This window comes from Aythya ferina (genome assembly GCF_964211825.1).
Source record: "Aythya ferina genome assembly, chromosome: Z".
Taxonomy (NCBI): domain Eukaryota; kingdom Metazoa; phylum Chordata; class Aves; order Anseriformes; family Anatidae; genus Aythya; species Aythya ferina.
Window position 1 is genome coordinate 62714587 of NC_140299.1, and position 17756 is coordinate 62732342.

Genomic DNA, 17756 nt, shown 5'->3' on the forward strand with positions numbered 1-17756 from the left:
AGGAGACAGAACAGCTCAAGGGATGCTTTACACCTCCGGATCACTAGATCAAAACAAACTCACTCCAGGTCAGGTATGAGACTGAAACTTATCTGCCAGGTTTCGGTGGGCCATGTGAACAGAGTGGATGGTGTTGTTGCAGCTCCAGCAAGATATAGGCTCTGCAGGCAAGACAGTGAACAAACAGCTCCGGGGACTGATCTACTGTACCATCCGTAGGGTAGTTGCTGGAGGTCAAGTTTTTAAAAGCACGATGTCAAGGCAGCGGCAGAGAGCAGGCACGGCTGTTCTCTTGGCTGTGCTCCTTCTCCGGACAGATGTAAGATTTCATCCTCCTCCTGGAGGAGAGTTTTATCTTTCAGATGCACCGCTTTCCCTTTCAAGCGGCTTTGTTCAGGATTCTTTATATATCCCCTTCAGAGCTGAAGGGACGACTGCCTGTTTGCTACACGTTTTATGGTATCCAAACCCACTTTCCGAGTGAAAATTTGACCGTGTACGCAGCGAAGACAACGGCATGTAGGGGTTTTGAACCGTGCCAGCCTGCTTTATAGCCATGCTTTGTTTACATCACCCAAATGTGATTTTCACTTGAAAACAAGGGACCCAAACACCTCCCTGAGGAGCCCCGGGGGCCGGGCTGGGCTCTCCGGCTCCCCGGGCGGGCCGTGGGCAGGCTGGGGGCCGGCAGAGGGAGCCGGGGAAGAGCCGAGAGGTGCCGGGGGGAACCGGGAGGTGCCGGGGGGCGCCGCCGGTCCTCGCCAATCGCCGCCGGTAGCCGTGGGGGCGGCCCGGAGGCGGGGCGGGCCGGGGCCCATTGCGGCGGCGATGCTGGGGCTGCGCCACGCTGCCGCCTCCCTGCCGCTGCTGCTGCCGCTGCGGGCGGCGGCCGCCATGTCAACCCTGCTGGTGAGCCAGCCGCGCTACGCCTGGCTGCGGGAGCTGGGCCTGCAGGAGGAGAACCCGGGCGTCTACAATGGGCGCTGGGGAGGCAGCGGGCAGGTGAGGCGGGGGGAGGCGGTGGCGGTGGCGGTGGCGGTGGTGGTGCCGTGCCGGTGACCGCCCGCCCTGCGCTCCTTTCTGCTCTAGGTGGTGACGACCTACTGCCCGGCCAACAACGAGCCCATCGCCAGCGTCAGACAGGTAGGGCTGCCCCAAACACCGCCCCGGGGTCGGGGGCTGCCCTAAAGGCTCGCCCCCAGCCCTCCCTGCCCCCTGGCTCATCCTTCCTCTGCCGAGGGGCTGCTGGCCCCTCTGCGAAGCGTTGTCCACTAGAAATGTCCCGTGCTTGAGTTGGATGCTCAATCTTTTTTTTTTTTTTTTTTTTTAATTTTTATTTTTTTTTGGGGGGGTGGCTGGGGAGCAAGTCACTAACTTTTTCTTTGATCTGCTTCTCTGCCTACGTAGGCGAGTTTGGAGGACTATGAAGAAACAGTAAAGAAGGCTAAAGAGGCATGGAAAGTCTGGGCTGATGTAAGTGAACAGAATTAACTTTTACGGTGTTTGTCTTTTAATGCGTGTCTCTGGCATTTAAAGGCCTATTTAAGTTGGCCTGTTGGTTGAGGGTGTAAAAACATGTTCACGTTCTATACGTTGCATTGAAGCAAAAGTTTGTAACGAGGACCAAGAAACAAAGCCAGACAACTTGCATTCATTACATTAAGGTACAAAGATGAGGACATTGACTTTGCACACTGTTTGCTTTGAAAAGCCTGGCATCTTTACGCAGGCTTGTGCCTGTAAGCCATCGCCAGCAGGTCTGCTGAAGTTCAGGAACCTTGTAAGCGAGCACGTTATTGCTCCGGGCATATTTTAACTTCATGTTGCAGCATGCTTTCTCCTGCGAGAGTTTCGCGGAATATTTGGCTATCTAACTCCTGCTGATAGTCTTGCTTTCAAGGGGTAAGGAAGTCTGATAGTTTTGACTGCACTTTTTTGACCACCAGTCAAATCTTGATATTTCACAAAAGAGCTATGTTATTCCAAAGCTTTAGTGTTGTGTTGCTATATCAGATTAGAGCTAAGCTCTGTCTCCTTAGGAAGCTGTAGTTCTTAGTGTCTCAGTACAAGCTATTTCCAGGCATCATCCGTTCTCTTGCTGGCCATAAAAAGCTTGTTTTTACAGATACCTGGCATTTCTTTGATGTATTTTGTAAGGTATCATGCATTCTGTGTACTTGATCCAGCAAAGCAGGTTGCCTTATCTAAAGAGAATAAAGTTTAGGACAAACACAACAGCTTTCTTAGGATATGTTAAAACATGTTCTTTTGTTACAACTTCTGAATATGTTAGTGAGTGGATGCCAGCTCATGATGCGTTTGGAGATAATTTGAAAGCAGTCTACAATAAAAAAGAATCAACAGATCTAATGCTTTAAAATCTCTTCTCAAAGCTGTTTGGTTTTAGTGTGTGAATTTTGTTGGGCTTAATGAGCTTGTCCAAAAGATTTTGACTGTGAAGACATATGCTTGTATCATTTATGGATTCCTCACTTCTCTTCCCAGCTACCTGCTCTTTAGCAGTTTTTAATCCTATAGATCTTGTATGTGTTTTATGAAAATGGCTTATTATTGACTCTAGCCATAGATTCTTATTTAACAAACTGGTACCACATCAAAAAATGTATTAATATTTGGTACGTAGGTTTAATTTTTCTAAGAATTGAGGCTTCTGTCTGTCTCAGCATCTGCTAACGAAGTAAGTGTCAGTGGCCATTGTTAAATTGAAAAGAAAGTTTGAAAATATTTTAAGTACGCTGCAGAAGCTCAGAAACCTTTAAGAATTCTTTAAAAAATGCTGTTTCCTGAACTCTGGATGATTTTTCTGGGGCCTTGTGAGTGGTGTAGCTGAACACAAGTATTAGAACTAAGAACTTGAAATCTGCCTTCTTCTGTAAGTATTCAGTGGAACTGAAATTTTGAACAGGCGTAAATATGTGCAGTGTTACTAGTTTCTGCAAGGTAGGAGTTTGTTGTAAAGCAGATAAAAATGAATGCATGATTAGGAGGAGAAGTGGGGGAAGAATTACAGCAACCAGTGATCTCTTGCTACAGGGGTAGCAAATGAGCATAATGTATGCAGCAGAAGTCAGAGATGTTCAATCTCAAATGCATTCTTATGTTTTCTTTTTTTTTTTTTTTTTTGACTAGATCCCTGCACCAAAACGTGGAGAAATAGTACGACAGATTGGCGATGCCCTGAGACAAAAAATCAAAGTTCTAGGAAGCTTGGTAAGGTGTTTTAAGGAGCAGCCTGACTTTAGAGGGGGGAAAAAAAAGGTCAAAACTGTTTTGCTCTTGTTTTAATGTACTACTCTGCAATACTAACCTTAGTAACCGTTAAAGTGCTGTTGGTTCTGTTAACTTGCATAAAGAACTTTAAATTAAAAAAAAAAGTATTATAGCATTCTGACACCCTACACTGAAAATGGTATTTCTTGTTGGGCGAACCAAGTGTAATTTGTTCTGAGCCTGTAAACTGAAGAGAGTTACAACTGCTGCCATGCTGTTTTCCCACTTGCCTGCCAGATAGAGCACTGTCGTGTACTTAAGATATCCTGAAAAAGATCTTTCTCTAACACAGAGCTTTTAACCTTGAGCCCTTTTCTGGTGTTCTGCAGGGTTTTGAGAATTGACATGTGGAGGTATAAGGCTTCAGAAGGTGAGATGGTCTTAATGAGATCTTCTTGCAGTGCTGTGTAGGATGTAAAGGTTGAAGGACCATTCCTTTAAAACGCTCACTAGTTACTAGGGAAGAAAAGGGGACAAGTGGGGAGCTTGCCACTTTCCTTTTACAAGGCTTGCCAGTATGTGCTGCTATTCAGAAACAGCTATCCTTGAATAACTCCATGTGTAGTCAAACCCATACTGTTAACCTACAAAACTTTGCTCTGCTAGTTCCCTAGATGCTGGCTCCCTGTGAGAGTTTCTGTGGTATAGAAGTACATTTGTATTCAAAAATGTTATAGCTTCCCAGTGTGTGGACCGACAGCAGTTTGTATGTTCCTTAGAGAAACCTTGTTGTGTGTTTGTAGTTTTCCCAAAAGATAATGAGCTCTTCCAGGATAGGGGCTGAATCTCAGGGTGAAAGCTGTGTAGTAGGTGTCCAGGTATTCAGACTTCTCTTGGCTGTAGATTTTGAAACTGGCATACGTAAAAGTGAGCAGTATGGCAACTCACCTTTACATGTTCAATTGAGACTTTAAAGCCTAGCCTCAGAATGTCCTTGCCAATTGTTCAGATGTATTTCTAATACTTCCACAGGCTCAACAATTTGTTTCTGATGCCTCTTGATAGCTGTCCACAGGGGTTTTTCCTTCTGCCTTGAGATGGCCAGGCATCCTGTTTGCTGAGTGTGGTGCTCAGATGCTAAATGATTTGTTCCCAACAAATAATGTGTTACATAAAACCTTTATATTCTGGTCTCTCCCTTCTCAAATGTCTTCCCTTTCTTTAGGATGAAGCAGAAATCAGATGTGCAGTTTTCCTGTGAGCAGAGTAGCCTAGCAAGGATTTGGAACCATAGGCATCATAGCAATACCTAGAGATGTATTTAGTCAGCTTTATTTTAATCTCTGCATGGAGAATAAAATCTTATGGCAATCATTGAACCCGACTCCTCGCTTAACAGCTTTTTAAAAGTGCAATCCTCAGCCTAAAGTGGTAGGTGATACTTGCATAAAGTTACCTGTAGATATCATAGCATCACTGCAAAATTAAGTAGGAGTAAATGGGTAACTTTCCAGTTCCTAGGTCAGTAAATTTCCTTACTTATGGAGGAAAATATCTTAAAATATCAATGTACTCTCATCGGCAAACAGTATGTCTGCTGTGTATGCATACGTGCTTCTAACAGAATAGAAGGCTATAGCTTAGGACTGACTTCCGAAGAAAAGCAAAAAAAAAAAAACTTGTTACTAAACACCTCACCTGGGTCACTAAAGGACTAAAAATGAGCAGTTGTTTTCATCAATGTTTGAAAATTGGAACTCTCAAACTCACTTTGGGATGTTATAAAATTAGTAGTTTTCTTAAGAAAAAATCTAAATTACTTATGTGGCCAAAAGGGCCAATGGGATCCTGGCGTGCATTAAAAGGAGCATGGCCAGCAGGTCAAGGGAGGTGATCCTCCCCCTCTACTCTGCCCCAGTCAGGCCTCACCTGGAGTACTGTGTCCAGTTCTGGGCTCCCCAGTACAAGAAAGACAGGGATCTCCTGGAAAGAGTCCAGCGGAGGGCCACAAAGATGATACGGGGCCTGGAGCATCTTCCCTATGAAGAAAGGCTGAGAGACCTGGGTCTGTTCGGCCTGGAGAAGAGAAGACTGAGAGGGGATCTCCTCAATGCATATAAATACCTGAGGGATGGGGGACAGAAGGATGTAGCCAACCTCTTCTCAGTGGTTTGTGGGGATAGGACAAGGGGCAGTGGTGCAGGTTAGAGCACAGGAAGTTCTGCACTGACATGCGAAAGAACTTCTTCACGGTGAGGGTGACAGAGAATTGGAACAGGCTGCCTAGGGAGGTTGTGGAGTCTCCTTCTCTGGAGACATTCAAGGACTGTCTGGACGCCTACCTGGGCAGCCTGCTCTGAGGAACCTGCTTTGGCAAGGGGGTTGGACCCGATGATCTTTCGAGGTCCCTTTCAACCCCTACAGTTCTGTGATTCTGTGATTTTCTTTTGCTGGAGCAGAGGAATCCTTCCTTTCCAATTTATTTCACGCCTGATTTGAAAGTGTGCGCGAATGACCTGACAAAAATGTTCTTTGAGCCAAAGCTGTGAATCTCATTGTTGTTGGATACTTCTTTAAATATATTAATTACCTCTGCTGATTAATTTCCTATATTAATTTCCTTCTATTGTATGGGAATGTGACTCTTAATCTGGTTGTCTATTGTGTTTTTTTTTTTTTCCTTTAAGCTGTGAATATTTTAGGAATAGGTGAATCTCTTCTAGTGAAAAAATCTGCATTGAATCTTACTTGGTGTACAGATAAACCTAATAATAGTAGGAGATAAAAAGTACTGGAAACGAGTATGAATTACAAAAAAAAAAAAGAATTGTGTCTTGTTCTTAATGTTTTCAGGTCTCATTGGAAATGGGAAAGATTTATGTCGAGGGTGTTGGGGAAGTGCAGGAGTATGTTGATGTCTGTGATTACGCTGTTGGTTTGTCCCGAATGATTGGTGGACCTGTTTTGCCTTCAGAAAGTAAGTATGTGTGCAAATTTTTTTTTTCTGTATTACTGAAGGGATGGGGTTGTAATATCCTAAATATATAGTGACATATCTCAACAAAAACGCTGTGCTGTGAGTTATTTATGGAGCATGTTGTCTAGGAACAGATGTGCTGTTAGGCAGTAACACCACTGCCAGAAGTGTCTGTCCTAGGACTTGTATCAAGTGAGGCAAGAGATTTCTCCTCTGCTCTCTGAAGCATTAGATTCTCTTTGCCATTTCAGTAGTGAAGGCGGTAGAGGAAAGTATGTAAAAAGTTTGTTGGTGTGCTTAGATCTGAGAGGCCTTTTGTTGGTTATTGATTAATAAGCAACCAGCATTCAGTTAACTGAAGAGTTAAAGTAGAAAAAGTTCACGCTGCCACGTTACTATTTTTTTAAAAGTCTAGTTAATCTTGTTCCAGTAGGCTGAACAATACAGCTTGCAATACAGCTCTCCAGAAGCTAACGCTCTGATGACCAGAGGAGTGCTGCAAAGTCCCTTGTTCACAGGGCTTTGTGATTTCCTTTTTGAAAAACATTCAGTGGTTGCAAATTGCGGTGTGTTGTGTCTTTGCCTCCAGGACCTGGCCATGCGCTTATAGAGCAGTGGAATCCTGTTGGCTTAGTCGGAATCATCACGGCCTTCAACTTCCCTGTCGCAGTTTATGGGTGGAACAGTGCAATTGCAATGATCTGTGGAAATGCTTGCCTCTGGTATGATGCAGCTCTCCTATGTGCTATCAGTATTTTAAAACTGCAGAGCTATTATCTCAGACATGTACTTGTTATCAAACATCACTTGTATCTGTGTGTTTGATTCCATTTATGTAGGCTTAATTTATTTGTATTCTTAATGTTCACTTGAAGTCAAAAAAAATTTTCTTTTATGGTAACCTCAGTAACCTCTTTATTAAATGTTGAGATCCAGACCTGCACAAGGCTCAGGCATATGGCAAGTTAGTGAAGAAACAAGGTTTAGGTCTTGCAGCACTGATATTAACAACAGAAGGAAAAACACTTTCACAATTGGTACAGTTCAAATTAAAAATTTAAATTATTGTATTGTCAGTTAAGTAATTGACTTTACTTTCTCTCTACACTCCAGCTTCATTGCCATTTAACTGCTTCACTTAAATGTCTGGCCTTGCTCTTGTTCATGCTGAGCTCAGTAGGAGCTCTGAATGCTCAACTGTGGACAGAAACACGTGAATTGTCTTAACATATATCTGATAACCAGCCTAAGTTTGCTGTATTTGACATACCATGAAATTGCATATTTAATTATTTTTTTCCCCTTTTAGGAAAGGTGCTCCTACAACATCCCTCATCAGTGTTGCTGTTACAAAGTGAGTTCTGGTTTCTTTGCTTTCTGTCTTACATTTTAAACAACTTGTTTTCTGTCTGAGGTAGTGCTCAGTGGTGAGAAATGCTTTCTCTTGTTACATAAAATGTATACAGTATATATAGCATGTTACCTGTACCATTACCATCTTTTCTGGGACCAGTTCTGTGCTTCTCCTGAAAAAGTTCTAGCTCTGTGGCTTGCTTCCCTGTAAAAGATGAATTGCTCATGAAATTCACCTGCCCATAATCACACACTCATGTTTTAGAATAATCTGTTTTTTTGGGAGTCTCAGCCCCACATCAGCACTATTTTTGTTTTTTGTTTGTTTTGGTTTTGGCAAATTCTTCTGTCTGTCTGTGAAGACGTATCTCCTGAAGATGTGTTCACACAGTCCTTATTATCTAAAACTAGTAACATCACAACATACCTTTCCAGGGTTCAAAACCCATTCCTGATACAGAGAACTCTGAAGCATAGTGTCATAGTGGTACATATTCTAGGTTTATTGCTACTTTGTTTTACTGTATTAGCATTTTAAATACTTACCTACTGCAAGCTAAAAATAAGATTTATTTTTATATTCTAAATATAAAAGGTCCCCTTCAAAATAACTAACTAGTATGTCTTGTAGCTTTAAAATGGGCCTCAAAACATGGCCACAAGCTACCTGTAAGTATTTTAAGTAACCTCATGAAGTTATATGTCTCTTTCTAACGGTGAAAGACTACATATGGCCAGAAAGACTACATATGGCCACTGATCTATGTTTCTCTATGCCAGTTGTGTGGATACATATGGGATATAATTTTGAGTCTTACTTCTGCCTGAGCAGTGATTATAACACCAAGGTCCTTGAATGGAGAAGTGTGCGTGTTTTTTGCAAACTTTTTAACTGCAAGACTTTTTTTTTTTTAAACCTGATTCTTCTTCATTTGCATGGTCAGATAGTTTTAATGGCTCATTGCCTTTCATGTGCACCTGTCAGAAATCTCTGAAATTTTTGCATCTTTGATTCTAGGATAATTGCCAAAGTCTTGGAGGATAACAAAATACCTGGAGCAATCTGTTCTCTGGTCTGTGGTGGAGCAGACATTGGGTAGGTAACATTTCTTGTGTTTTGTGAATGTGGATAGAGGACAAATAATATTATTGAAAGGATTCCTGGTTTTAAAATTAATCCCATCTCCAGGAGTTGCCTGTACAGGCAAGTACAACATAAAATTCCACTAATCATATACTTTTTTTCACTTTCTTGCCTGTTAGCATTTCAGACCACTTGTAGAGGAGAATACTTCGCCATTTGCCATGCTCACGTAGGGACTGTGTACTTGCATATAAGTGCAAAATGAGTAAAAGTGTTCCATGTGATTATTGCAATGTGGAAATTCCTAATACAAATATATACTTGAGAGTTTCAGGAGGAGAAGTGAAAAAAATAAATATGGTAACCATTAAAAATCATAGGTGTGCTTATCTTCTTAGGGAACACAACAATGGGAACTGATCTCACTGTGTAGCTTGGGCTGAATTGCAAAGTTAATACAGGTGATGAACTTACAGTTTGGCATGAAACAGGGGAGGGAAACAGTTGTTCCTCTTTTCTGAGTGAGAAGCTTTCCTGATGTCTGCTCAGTCACTTAATTATGTTTGGTGTATGTGAAAGGTGTGAGTGTCTTTTCCAGCTGTTTGCTCTTCTAATAAATGTATGTCTTGTTGTGCAGGACAGCAATGGCAAGAGATGAGAGAATGGACCTGTTGTCCTTCACTGGCAGCACAAAAGTGGGCAAACAAGTAGCGCTTATGGTTCAGGAGAGATTTGGTGAGTGTCAGGGCTGGGATCTTTTCTTCTTTTGTTTCCGTGGTTGCAAAAGGTAGGGCAATCCCATATTATTTTAAAATTACATCTTATTTCACTTACCTCCTTTGTTATCTTTTTTTCAGCTTGATGGGAGTAGGATGAGGAAACAGCTCAGAACTAACTATTACATTTTTCATTTAGTTCAGTCACAATATCAGGATTTTTTTTTCCCAAGATGTCCACAAATCCATGGTTCTGCAGTTAATTTGGAGGTTTCTGCAGCTGTATTGTATGGAGATTTACAAATGGACAGATGGGGCCTATGGTCTTTTGGCAACTCCTTTCATGGAAAAACACTCCTTTGCCTTCTACTACTTCTAAATACGGGAGAAAAGTTAGGACCTTTGAGGTACCATATTTGTTTCAGATATTCAAGGATGCATAGCTGTGAGTCCATGCACAGCTGCTGGATTCTAACTCTTTAGTTAGAAGTTTCATTGTGAACAAGACTTCCTTATTTTGCATATTTGAAGTTTGTTAGTGTCGAAAAATTCAGAACACCTTGCAAAGGTTCACCTAGAAGTAGATTCTGATTCTTTCTCTCAGATTTGAGATAAAACAGGTGCCATAGAAATACACAAGCCTGCTTAAGTGTTATTTTTTTAATTTATACATTTCAGTCTGAATAGTAACTCCTCCTCTTCTTCATCTGCCTCATACTATTTATCCTGCAGTTTGTTTTGCATTCTTCTTTTTCTTTTCCAGTGCTATTTTCACCTATTTTTTAAAAAAAAGCTTTTTTTTCTGCTCTAGCTGTTCTCCAGGTATTTTTCTTCACATTATGTGATAGATGTAGTATTCAGCGTAATTTTCTACGTTAACTAGTGCAATTAGTTGACTACACTGTCTATACAGAAGAATACATGTAATGAAACCTAGCTTTAATTAGAGATGATTTTACTGAAATTTACTGAAATGCGCAATAAACACGTGCAATTGATATAATTCTGTGTGTTTTTATTAGGCCGGAGTCTGCTGGAACTGGGAGGAAACAACGCCATTATTGGTAATATGCAGTGTAGAAATTTAGTCCCATAGATGTTATTTGGAAGTTAGTATATAAATGTTCATAGCATTTTTATTTATTTATTTATTTTTACACTGGGGGGTTTAAAAAGTCCTTAGTGGAATGTGGTTGTATTTTTTTTTCTCTTTCTGTCTTCGGTGTTCTTGAGGGGTAGTGCTTTAGGATGAAAATGAGAATTCAAATTCATATTATTACTTTTGATTTGAAAAATTGAATTGGCGAAGCAGTAGGCATCAGTAATGTGATGTGGACAATGCTGCTAATGAAATTTGGATCTACTCTGAACATGACACTTTTAGCATTTTAGAGTATAAGTACATCTACATATATATGTAGGCATACATGTAGATATATGACACCTAAGATAGTATTTTACTTGAAAGTAAAGCATGTAGGTATTCATTTCAGTAGCCTGTTTTACAGGTTCATGTAGTTTAGGGCACGTTCTGATTCCCAGATAAGCATGATGCAAGTTCTGTAACACTGAGTGGTATGACAGAAAGAAAATATAAACCAACTAAATACCTAAGCTGCTGTTCTAAGAAGACCGTGTTACAGCCTTCTTTTTCACCTTTGCTGTGAATTGAACAAATGTTGTTGCCTATCTAGAATATTGAGCACTTTTGAAAATCTGGTATGATCCATTTCTTTTTTCTTGCTTGTGCTGTTTGGCACAAAGTAGTGTAAACTTGTTTTGTCATAAGAGAAATGTTTCCTTTTTCATATAAAAGTCCTACTTTTTCTGAAATTGACTTTGAATGATTACATGAAAATTGCTTTCTTGGACTTATTTCCAGATTCAGTAATAGTTTTGGACACGGAGAATTCTGTGGGACTGGTTAAGCTGAATGATATATTGGGGGTCTTCTGAGGCTTATATATACAGGCTTTGATATAAGATTCTCATGTCTCTGGACACATGAATTTGTTCAGCTCATTTGTGTTTTACACTACTGTGAACCTGTGCCTTACAGCTACCTTTTTTTTTAATGCTATCAAGATATCCTTTACCATTGTTTCTCTATGCAACTAGACTTCTACTCATGGAGGGAAGGTGAAGAAGTGGCAAGAAATTGCTTGTAATTTTTTGGATTAAAATGAAGCTGAGATACTTTGCAAATTTTATCATGATAGGCTCTTTAGTTCAAATTCTTAGGTTCAAAGCTATGTTTATGTCCAGTTGCAGGTGTCTAATTCCAGGTACAATGGGAGTTTTGAGGTGTTTCTCTGTATCTTAGTGTACTATGCTAGTGCTGCCATTCCTAATGCTTCTTGAGCAACATATCAGAGTTTATTATATTCTTTCTAGTGTTTTTGGTTTTGTAAGTTTAGAGAACCTTCAGCACATAAACATCAGTTTTCATCTTGTCTGTTTTTTTAAGTAACATTGCGATGTTTAACTTTTAAGTGTTTGAAGACGCAGATCTGAACCTAGTCATCCCATCTGCTCTATTTGCTGCTGTGGGAACGGCAGGTCAGAGGTGCACAACTGCCAGAAGACTGGTAAGTAACAGTGTATGAACTTGTTTGGGTAGCTCTGACTTTAAAATTAATTCCGAATTTGTTCAGAAAATGCTTATCAATTACTAATATTGTGGAGAACAACAAACAGTATTTGTTAGACGTTTTTATTCTGACTAAAATCAATGTGATAGGTAAATATGACAGCAGTTTTTCTGGCAGATGAATTATAGTTTGTCACTATAATTCTAATTCCAGAGAGTTTTTTTTTTAATTTGTTTCTCACATGGACCTAAAACTTTCAAATTAAAACTCATCATAATTCCTGTATTTCTCTTCTGTTGCATTGCAAGAACTCATTCCTGTGTGCCTGCTTCAAATTATGGTTTGTGGAGTTTAAATTTCAGCAGTGCAAGGGTGCATGTGTTGCTTGCATGTTTTTTCCTTCTTTGTTTTTTTTTTACCAATCACTGAGCAAATTTAAATGTATCACATGTGTTTGTGTATTTTTTTTTTTCCAGAATTGGGTTGATTGGGTAAATTTTTGTAAAGAAAGATGTAGTTTAACTTTGTGCAGATAGGAGGGGTGGTAATTCCTCAAATTACAGCAATAAAAATCACTTGAGTATTCGTACCAAAACGCTTAGCTTAAGAGTTTACAAAATGTGTGGGTATCATTGATCTGTAATGCAGTTAAATTAAAATGTATTTTTTTCTTTGATTCTTTTAAATCTTCATGATTTGCTTTCATGGTGGTGCTAGCTATATTTATATATCAGGCTTTGCTCTTGTGTTTATTTTCACATATGGTATTTGCTGAATATGAGTAATAATACTCATATTATTACTTTCTTTACTTTACTTTACTTTACTTTACTGCACTTTCTTCATCAGTACATCAGGCTTAGTGGCACAGGCTTCATTGTCTTACAGCCTTCTTACCATGTTTTGTTTTTAGTTCCTCCATGAAAGCATCCATGATGTGGTGGTGGAAAAGCTTGCAAAAGCTTATGCCCAGGTCCGCATTGGTGATCCATGGGATTGTAAGTAGCTCTTTCCAACTCATGGCCTTAGGAGACATGTTTCTGTTTGCATCTTTTTGTTTAAGTTCCAAAATGATTATAGGTCAAAGATACCTAATTTTAGCAGTTTACTGGGGAATGGTTATAGCTAGTTTAATTCAGAATACGAACCCTGAAAGGGAGATGGAGAATCCAGCTACTACTGTTACTGTTCATCTTGGACAGGTTAAATAGTTACTCTCAAAATGCTATGATAAAGAATGTTATAAAAAGTTGTCCTGAAAGAATTTTTTTGTGTGTGTGTGTTTTGTTTTTTTCTTTGTTTGTTTTAGCTGACACTCTGTATGGGCCTCTTCATACCAAAGAAGCAGTGAAAATGTTTCTTGATGCAGTAGAACAAGCAAAACAACAAGGTGGCTCTGTGGTCTGTGGTGGAAAGGTGACTTACTTTTATTCTCCCTGCTGCAATTAGTCTTCTAGGAAAGAAATACAGCAACATGGTAGCTTAGGCCAAGATTGCATTTTGGTTTGTCATGTCATCCATTACAGGATGTTATGTTAATCAGTCAAAGAATGTCGGAATTGCAATCCTGTGCTTAGGGTAAAGATAGCTCTACTTACTCTACTCCAAGAAATGGCAATGAGCCTTTGTCCATTCAGTCACGTGATGAAAATACAAATGACAATGTAAATAGTGCCTAACAAACACATAACAAAGAAAAAATACTGTTCTGTGACTGGATTCACAATGTCAAACTTCAAGAAACATTAGAGATTCAAAAAGTCACTTGCTCATCTTCATCGTATGTGATGTTTAACTCTCCCGGACATAAGGATCTGATAATTCTTGTTTTTACAGGCATCTTTATTCCTAGTGCCTTTAAAATTCTAATCAGCTTACAAGTAGGAGGAAGGAACTTGTTTTTTGTTTTTTTTTTAACAGCTGGTAGACTTTGAGATTTGGTTACCTGTTTAGTAGACTAAGTAATACCTCTATATATTAAACTTGTAAGCAAGAGTAAAATTCAAGTTATCTGCTCAGATGGTCTGACTTCCGATGTCTGATTGATAGGTACAGCTGTAGTAACCAAAATATTAATGATTCCCTTCCTTCAATGGTACTAAGCAGGATACTGGTTTGGCTGAAGTTAGTCAGTTGTTTCTTCTTTTATATATTTTGAAGGTTATAAATCGCCCTGGAAACTACGTTGAACCAACCATTGTGACTGGCCTTCCACATAATGCACCCATTGTGCACACTGAGACATTTGCTCCCATACTGTATGTGCTGAAATTTAAGGTAAAATAGCAATGTGAAAATAGTCTGGTGTCAGGGATCAGGGATTTCAGGAGAGCAATTTCTGATGTGTGTCATGTTCATGCAATTGTCCTGACAGTTCAAAAAGCACTAACCATAGGTGTGTACTGTGGGACATGAACTGTAATAGCTTACCTCACTGTGTAGCTATATTTATATATTTTCTGTGAAGAACACTGCTGTTAAGATGAGAGTCTGTACAGGAATAGATCTTTGTTGCTCATGTCTGCCTGCTCTAGAGTAGGTTATGTTTTTCAGTGCAGTCAGGGGGAATATTCTATCTCTGACTTGCTGCATGTGTATGTGCCGAGTGGTACTTAGTGTATTTGTATTCTGGTTGTAACATATTGGAGTTTTCCTGACAGAGCTTCTTTTTAACTGCTTTGCTTTGAGAAGGTGTGGTTTAGCTATTGACATGCTTCTGTACAGGAGGAAGAGGAGGTTTTTGCCTGGAATAATGAAGTAAAACAAGGTCTTTCCAGCAGTATCTTTACCAAGGATTTGGGAAGGATTTTCCGATGGCTTGGGTATGATTAAAATTACTTTTCTACATTCTTGAAATATAAGATTGTTGTATTTTGTGTCTTCTTATGTCTGTACATACTGCTAGTTGAGCACTTTACGGCCCTCATTTTAGGGAAGGAGCCTTTCCTGATCCTCAGCAGTAATTGTGTCCTATCTCTTTTCGTAGGCCAAAGGGATCTGACTGTGGCATTGTGAATGTCAATATCCCAACCAGTGGGGCAGAGATTGGTGGTGCTTTTGGTATGTTACTTGCACTGTATGCTTTCTTTTTTCCTTTAAACAATGAAATTCACTGGTACCATTTCTACAGAGTTGCTATTATTCTTAAGGTTTCTTTTTTTTAATGCTGAGTGGATTTTTTTAACTAATGACTGTATTAGCTTTTCATGCAAAGAAAAGCTTCAGGTGGAATTCAAAGCATTGTTACTGTAAAGTTAGTGTAGCTTAGATCTCATCTTATTTATTTTTCAAGACTTTAATCGGTCCATTTAAATTACTAAATCTGAAGAAATGAATGAAGTTAATTTCAAATCACACTGCTGTAGCAGAAAACAGAAAAATGACTGGAGGTAGTTGGGTTTCATCTTTTAAAAATATATGGAATACTTAAAAATCAAAGACTGGTATCATTTTGGTTCCTCCATTAAGGTAATGTAACTCAGAATTATGTTTTGAACTTGTTTAGAGATATGTCTGAGTGGAAAACTGTTTAAAATGGAGTTTTAATTAAAGCAGTCTTGAACATACTTGTTATATATGCTTGTGTATGTTTACAAAAAAGTACAGCATAGAGTACTGTTGCAAGAGTCTCGCAAGATTTTTGCCTTTCTTTTTTATATACAAAAGAAAATGGGATAGGAAAGAAGAAATATTAATCTGATCATTTAAACAGTATAAGAACCAACACATTCTTGTACAGTTGTCTCACATTAAAATATGTTTAAAACAGCATTCTCTGGTGCCAGTGTGGTGAGACTTTCAACTTTGGACAGATGGTTTTTAGATTGAGAACAGGGAGAGAACAAGCTATGTGAGCTGTACTTAGCGGTATTCTGGTAATTTATTTCAGGTTTAGAACAAGGAAGAGGGAATAGTTTACCCCATGAGTTTTTACAAATGTCTCACCTCCTGAAGTTAGTCCATATTTCCATGCTCCAGAAAATTTTCATGTTTTCATTTATAACCTTTCTCCTACAGGTGGTGAAAAGCACACTGGTGGGGGAAGAGAATCTGGAAGCGATTCATGGAAACTTTATATGAGACGGTCAACTTGGTAAGGCAGACATTTTTAATCGCATTTAAGTGTAAATTACAGATAGATTTGCTAAAGTCCAAAATATATAAATCTGTGACTACAGGAGGTTATCTACACTAAGTGTGAGATAAACATGTAAAAGTGTAGTTTTTCTTTTTCATCATGTAAGAATTTACAACTGTGTTCCTAATAGAAGATGACTTCTTTAAAGACCTATCTTTACTCACCATTCCTCAAAGGGAAAACCTCTTTCTACAGAATAGGGCAATTTGTAAAAGCTGGAAAAAGAGTTTATTCTTTAAACATGGTTTATTTATTTAATAATTTGTTTATTTTTTGATTTCCCTCTTGCCTAATCTTAAACCAAGCTAGAAATTAGATTACTGGAAACTTTCAGGAAATACGTGAAGTGGCACCCACAGAGAGGGGGCCATTATTGCCAATGGGATGATAATTTGTTGAAGTGTTGGGTGTCTTTCCATGAGTCTGATGATGGTTGGCCTCTAGCAGTTATCTTTCCCATTCCCTCCCTGGCATTTTCCTTTGCTAACTTGGTTACTGTGTGAAGACATATGAATGTGAGAAATCACACCTTGATTTCCTATATGGATGTTCTGTTGTTAAGAGGTGAAATAAGGGATTATACTTCGATCTACCAAGGAAGAGAGCACAGGGAATGTGGTCTTTCCCTTTATGTGGATACTGTTCTGGAAACTGAACTAAAGACAGCTGATGACTTTGAACAGACAAACCATTCCCAGAAGTCTTTCATATCTATTTAACAGCAGTCAGAAGCAATGTACTTGGGAAGTGGGCTGCATAATCTGTCTCAGTGATTGAGCTTCATCTCTAAATACTTGTTTCTCTTCCAGTACAATCAACTACAGCAAGGATTTACCTTTGGCTCAAGGAATCAAGTTTCAATAACAACGTTATGAATGGTCATGCCACGAACTCCTAACATTTCAGAAACATGCACCTTCTAAGCCCCATGGCGAAGAAAATTAATTGCCTAAAACTTGGCTGCATCAATGATGATTCTGTCAAAAATCAGATACTCTAAAATTGCTTAACTTTTAATGTATGAAATTACTACTTCTGTCTTCAACTGAGAAATCTGCGGTCTTTGGGAAGAAGGGAAGGTGGCCAAAATTAGCAAACTTGGATTGAGGTGGGCTGGATAGTCTTCTGTTGCCTTATCATTGTACTTCAATATCATCATTGTCTGTATCTCTTGCCTCCTTACAATTTGCTAATTATTTCCATCCAGTGGGTCTATACTTAAAACTACATGTTGAATTTCCTACGGTTACCTGGTGCTATGGGAGCTGGGCAGTGCAGCGCTATTTTTCAATGCATAAATAAACGTACCTTTTGTGAAATTCCTTAGGCTTCTAGTTTTTTTTGCTCACTGTTTTGAAGCAGAAACTTTGAGCAGTCCATCCATTTCCTCTCACTGAGCTGACAGCTGGGAGGAACGTAGTTCAGCTAAATGAGACACTTTAGTTTTCTGCATCTTTTTTGGAAAGGACACTTTTGCCCCATGTGTTGGGAAATAATGGGAAAGATCAAGGGTTATTGCAGGCTTGTGTAACCATCTCTTAGGCTAGAAGGTTTGAGAGCTGATTGAGGTTGCCATGGCCCTTTTCACATTCTTCAATCAAATGAGCTGAAGAACCAGATGTGCAGCCAGGAGGGAATACTTTTCTAGCAGGGATTTGCTGTGGAA

At 39.4% G+C, this 17756-nt stretch overlaps 1 protein-coding gene across 1 annotated transcript; it reads left to right on the plus strand.

The window, feature by feature from the left end:
* Positions 1-799: 799 nt before the first annotated feature.
* On the plus strand, positions 800-17409 carry ALDH7A1 (aldehyde dehydrogenase 7 family member A1). The gene is made up of 18 exons (XM_084503574.1): positions 800-1002; positions 1090-1143; positions 1408-1473; positions 3151-3231; positions 6085-6208; positions 6798-6930; positions 7518-7562; positions 8580-8657; positions 9283-9380; positions 10384-10425; positions 11855-11949; positions 12866-12950; positions 13262-13368; positions 14113-14229; positions 14677-14774; positions 14939-15012; positions 15970-16045; positions 16900-17409. The coding sequence occupies exons 1-18, from the start codon at positions 829-831 to the stop codon at positions 16952-16954; spliced, it is 1602 nt and encodes a 533-aa protein (XP_084359700.1). The 5' UTR covers positions 800-828; the 3' UTR covers positions 16955-17409.
* Positions 17410-17756: the final 347 nt, after the last annotated feature.

Excerpts from the sequence above, each read along its gene's own strand:
- ALDH7A1 (XM_084503574.1), top strand. The coding sequence starts at position 829 with ATGCTGGGGCTGCGCCACGCTGCCGCCTCCCTGCCGCTGCTGCTGCCG. Across the intron at positions 1,003-1,089 it reads GCTGGGGAGGCAGCGGGCAG|GTGGTGACGACCTACTGCCC; the intron begins GTGAGGCGGGGG and ends TTTCTGCTCTAG. Across the intron at positions 1,474-3,150 it reads CATGGAAAGTCTGGGCTGAT|ATCCCTGCACCAAAACGTGG; the intron begins GTAAGTGAACAG and ends TTTTTTGACTAG.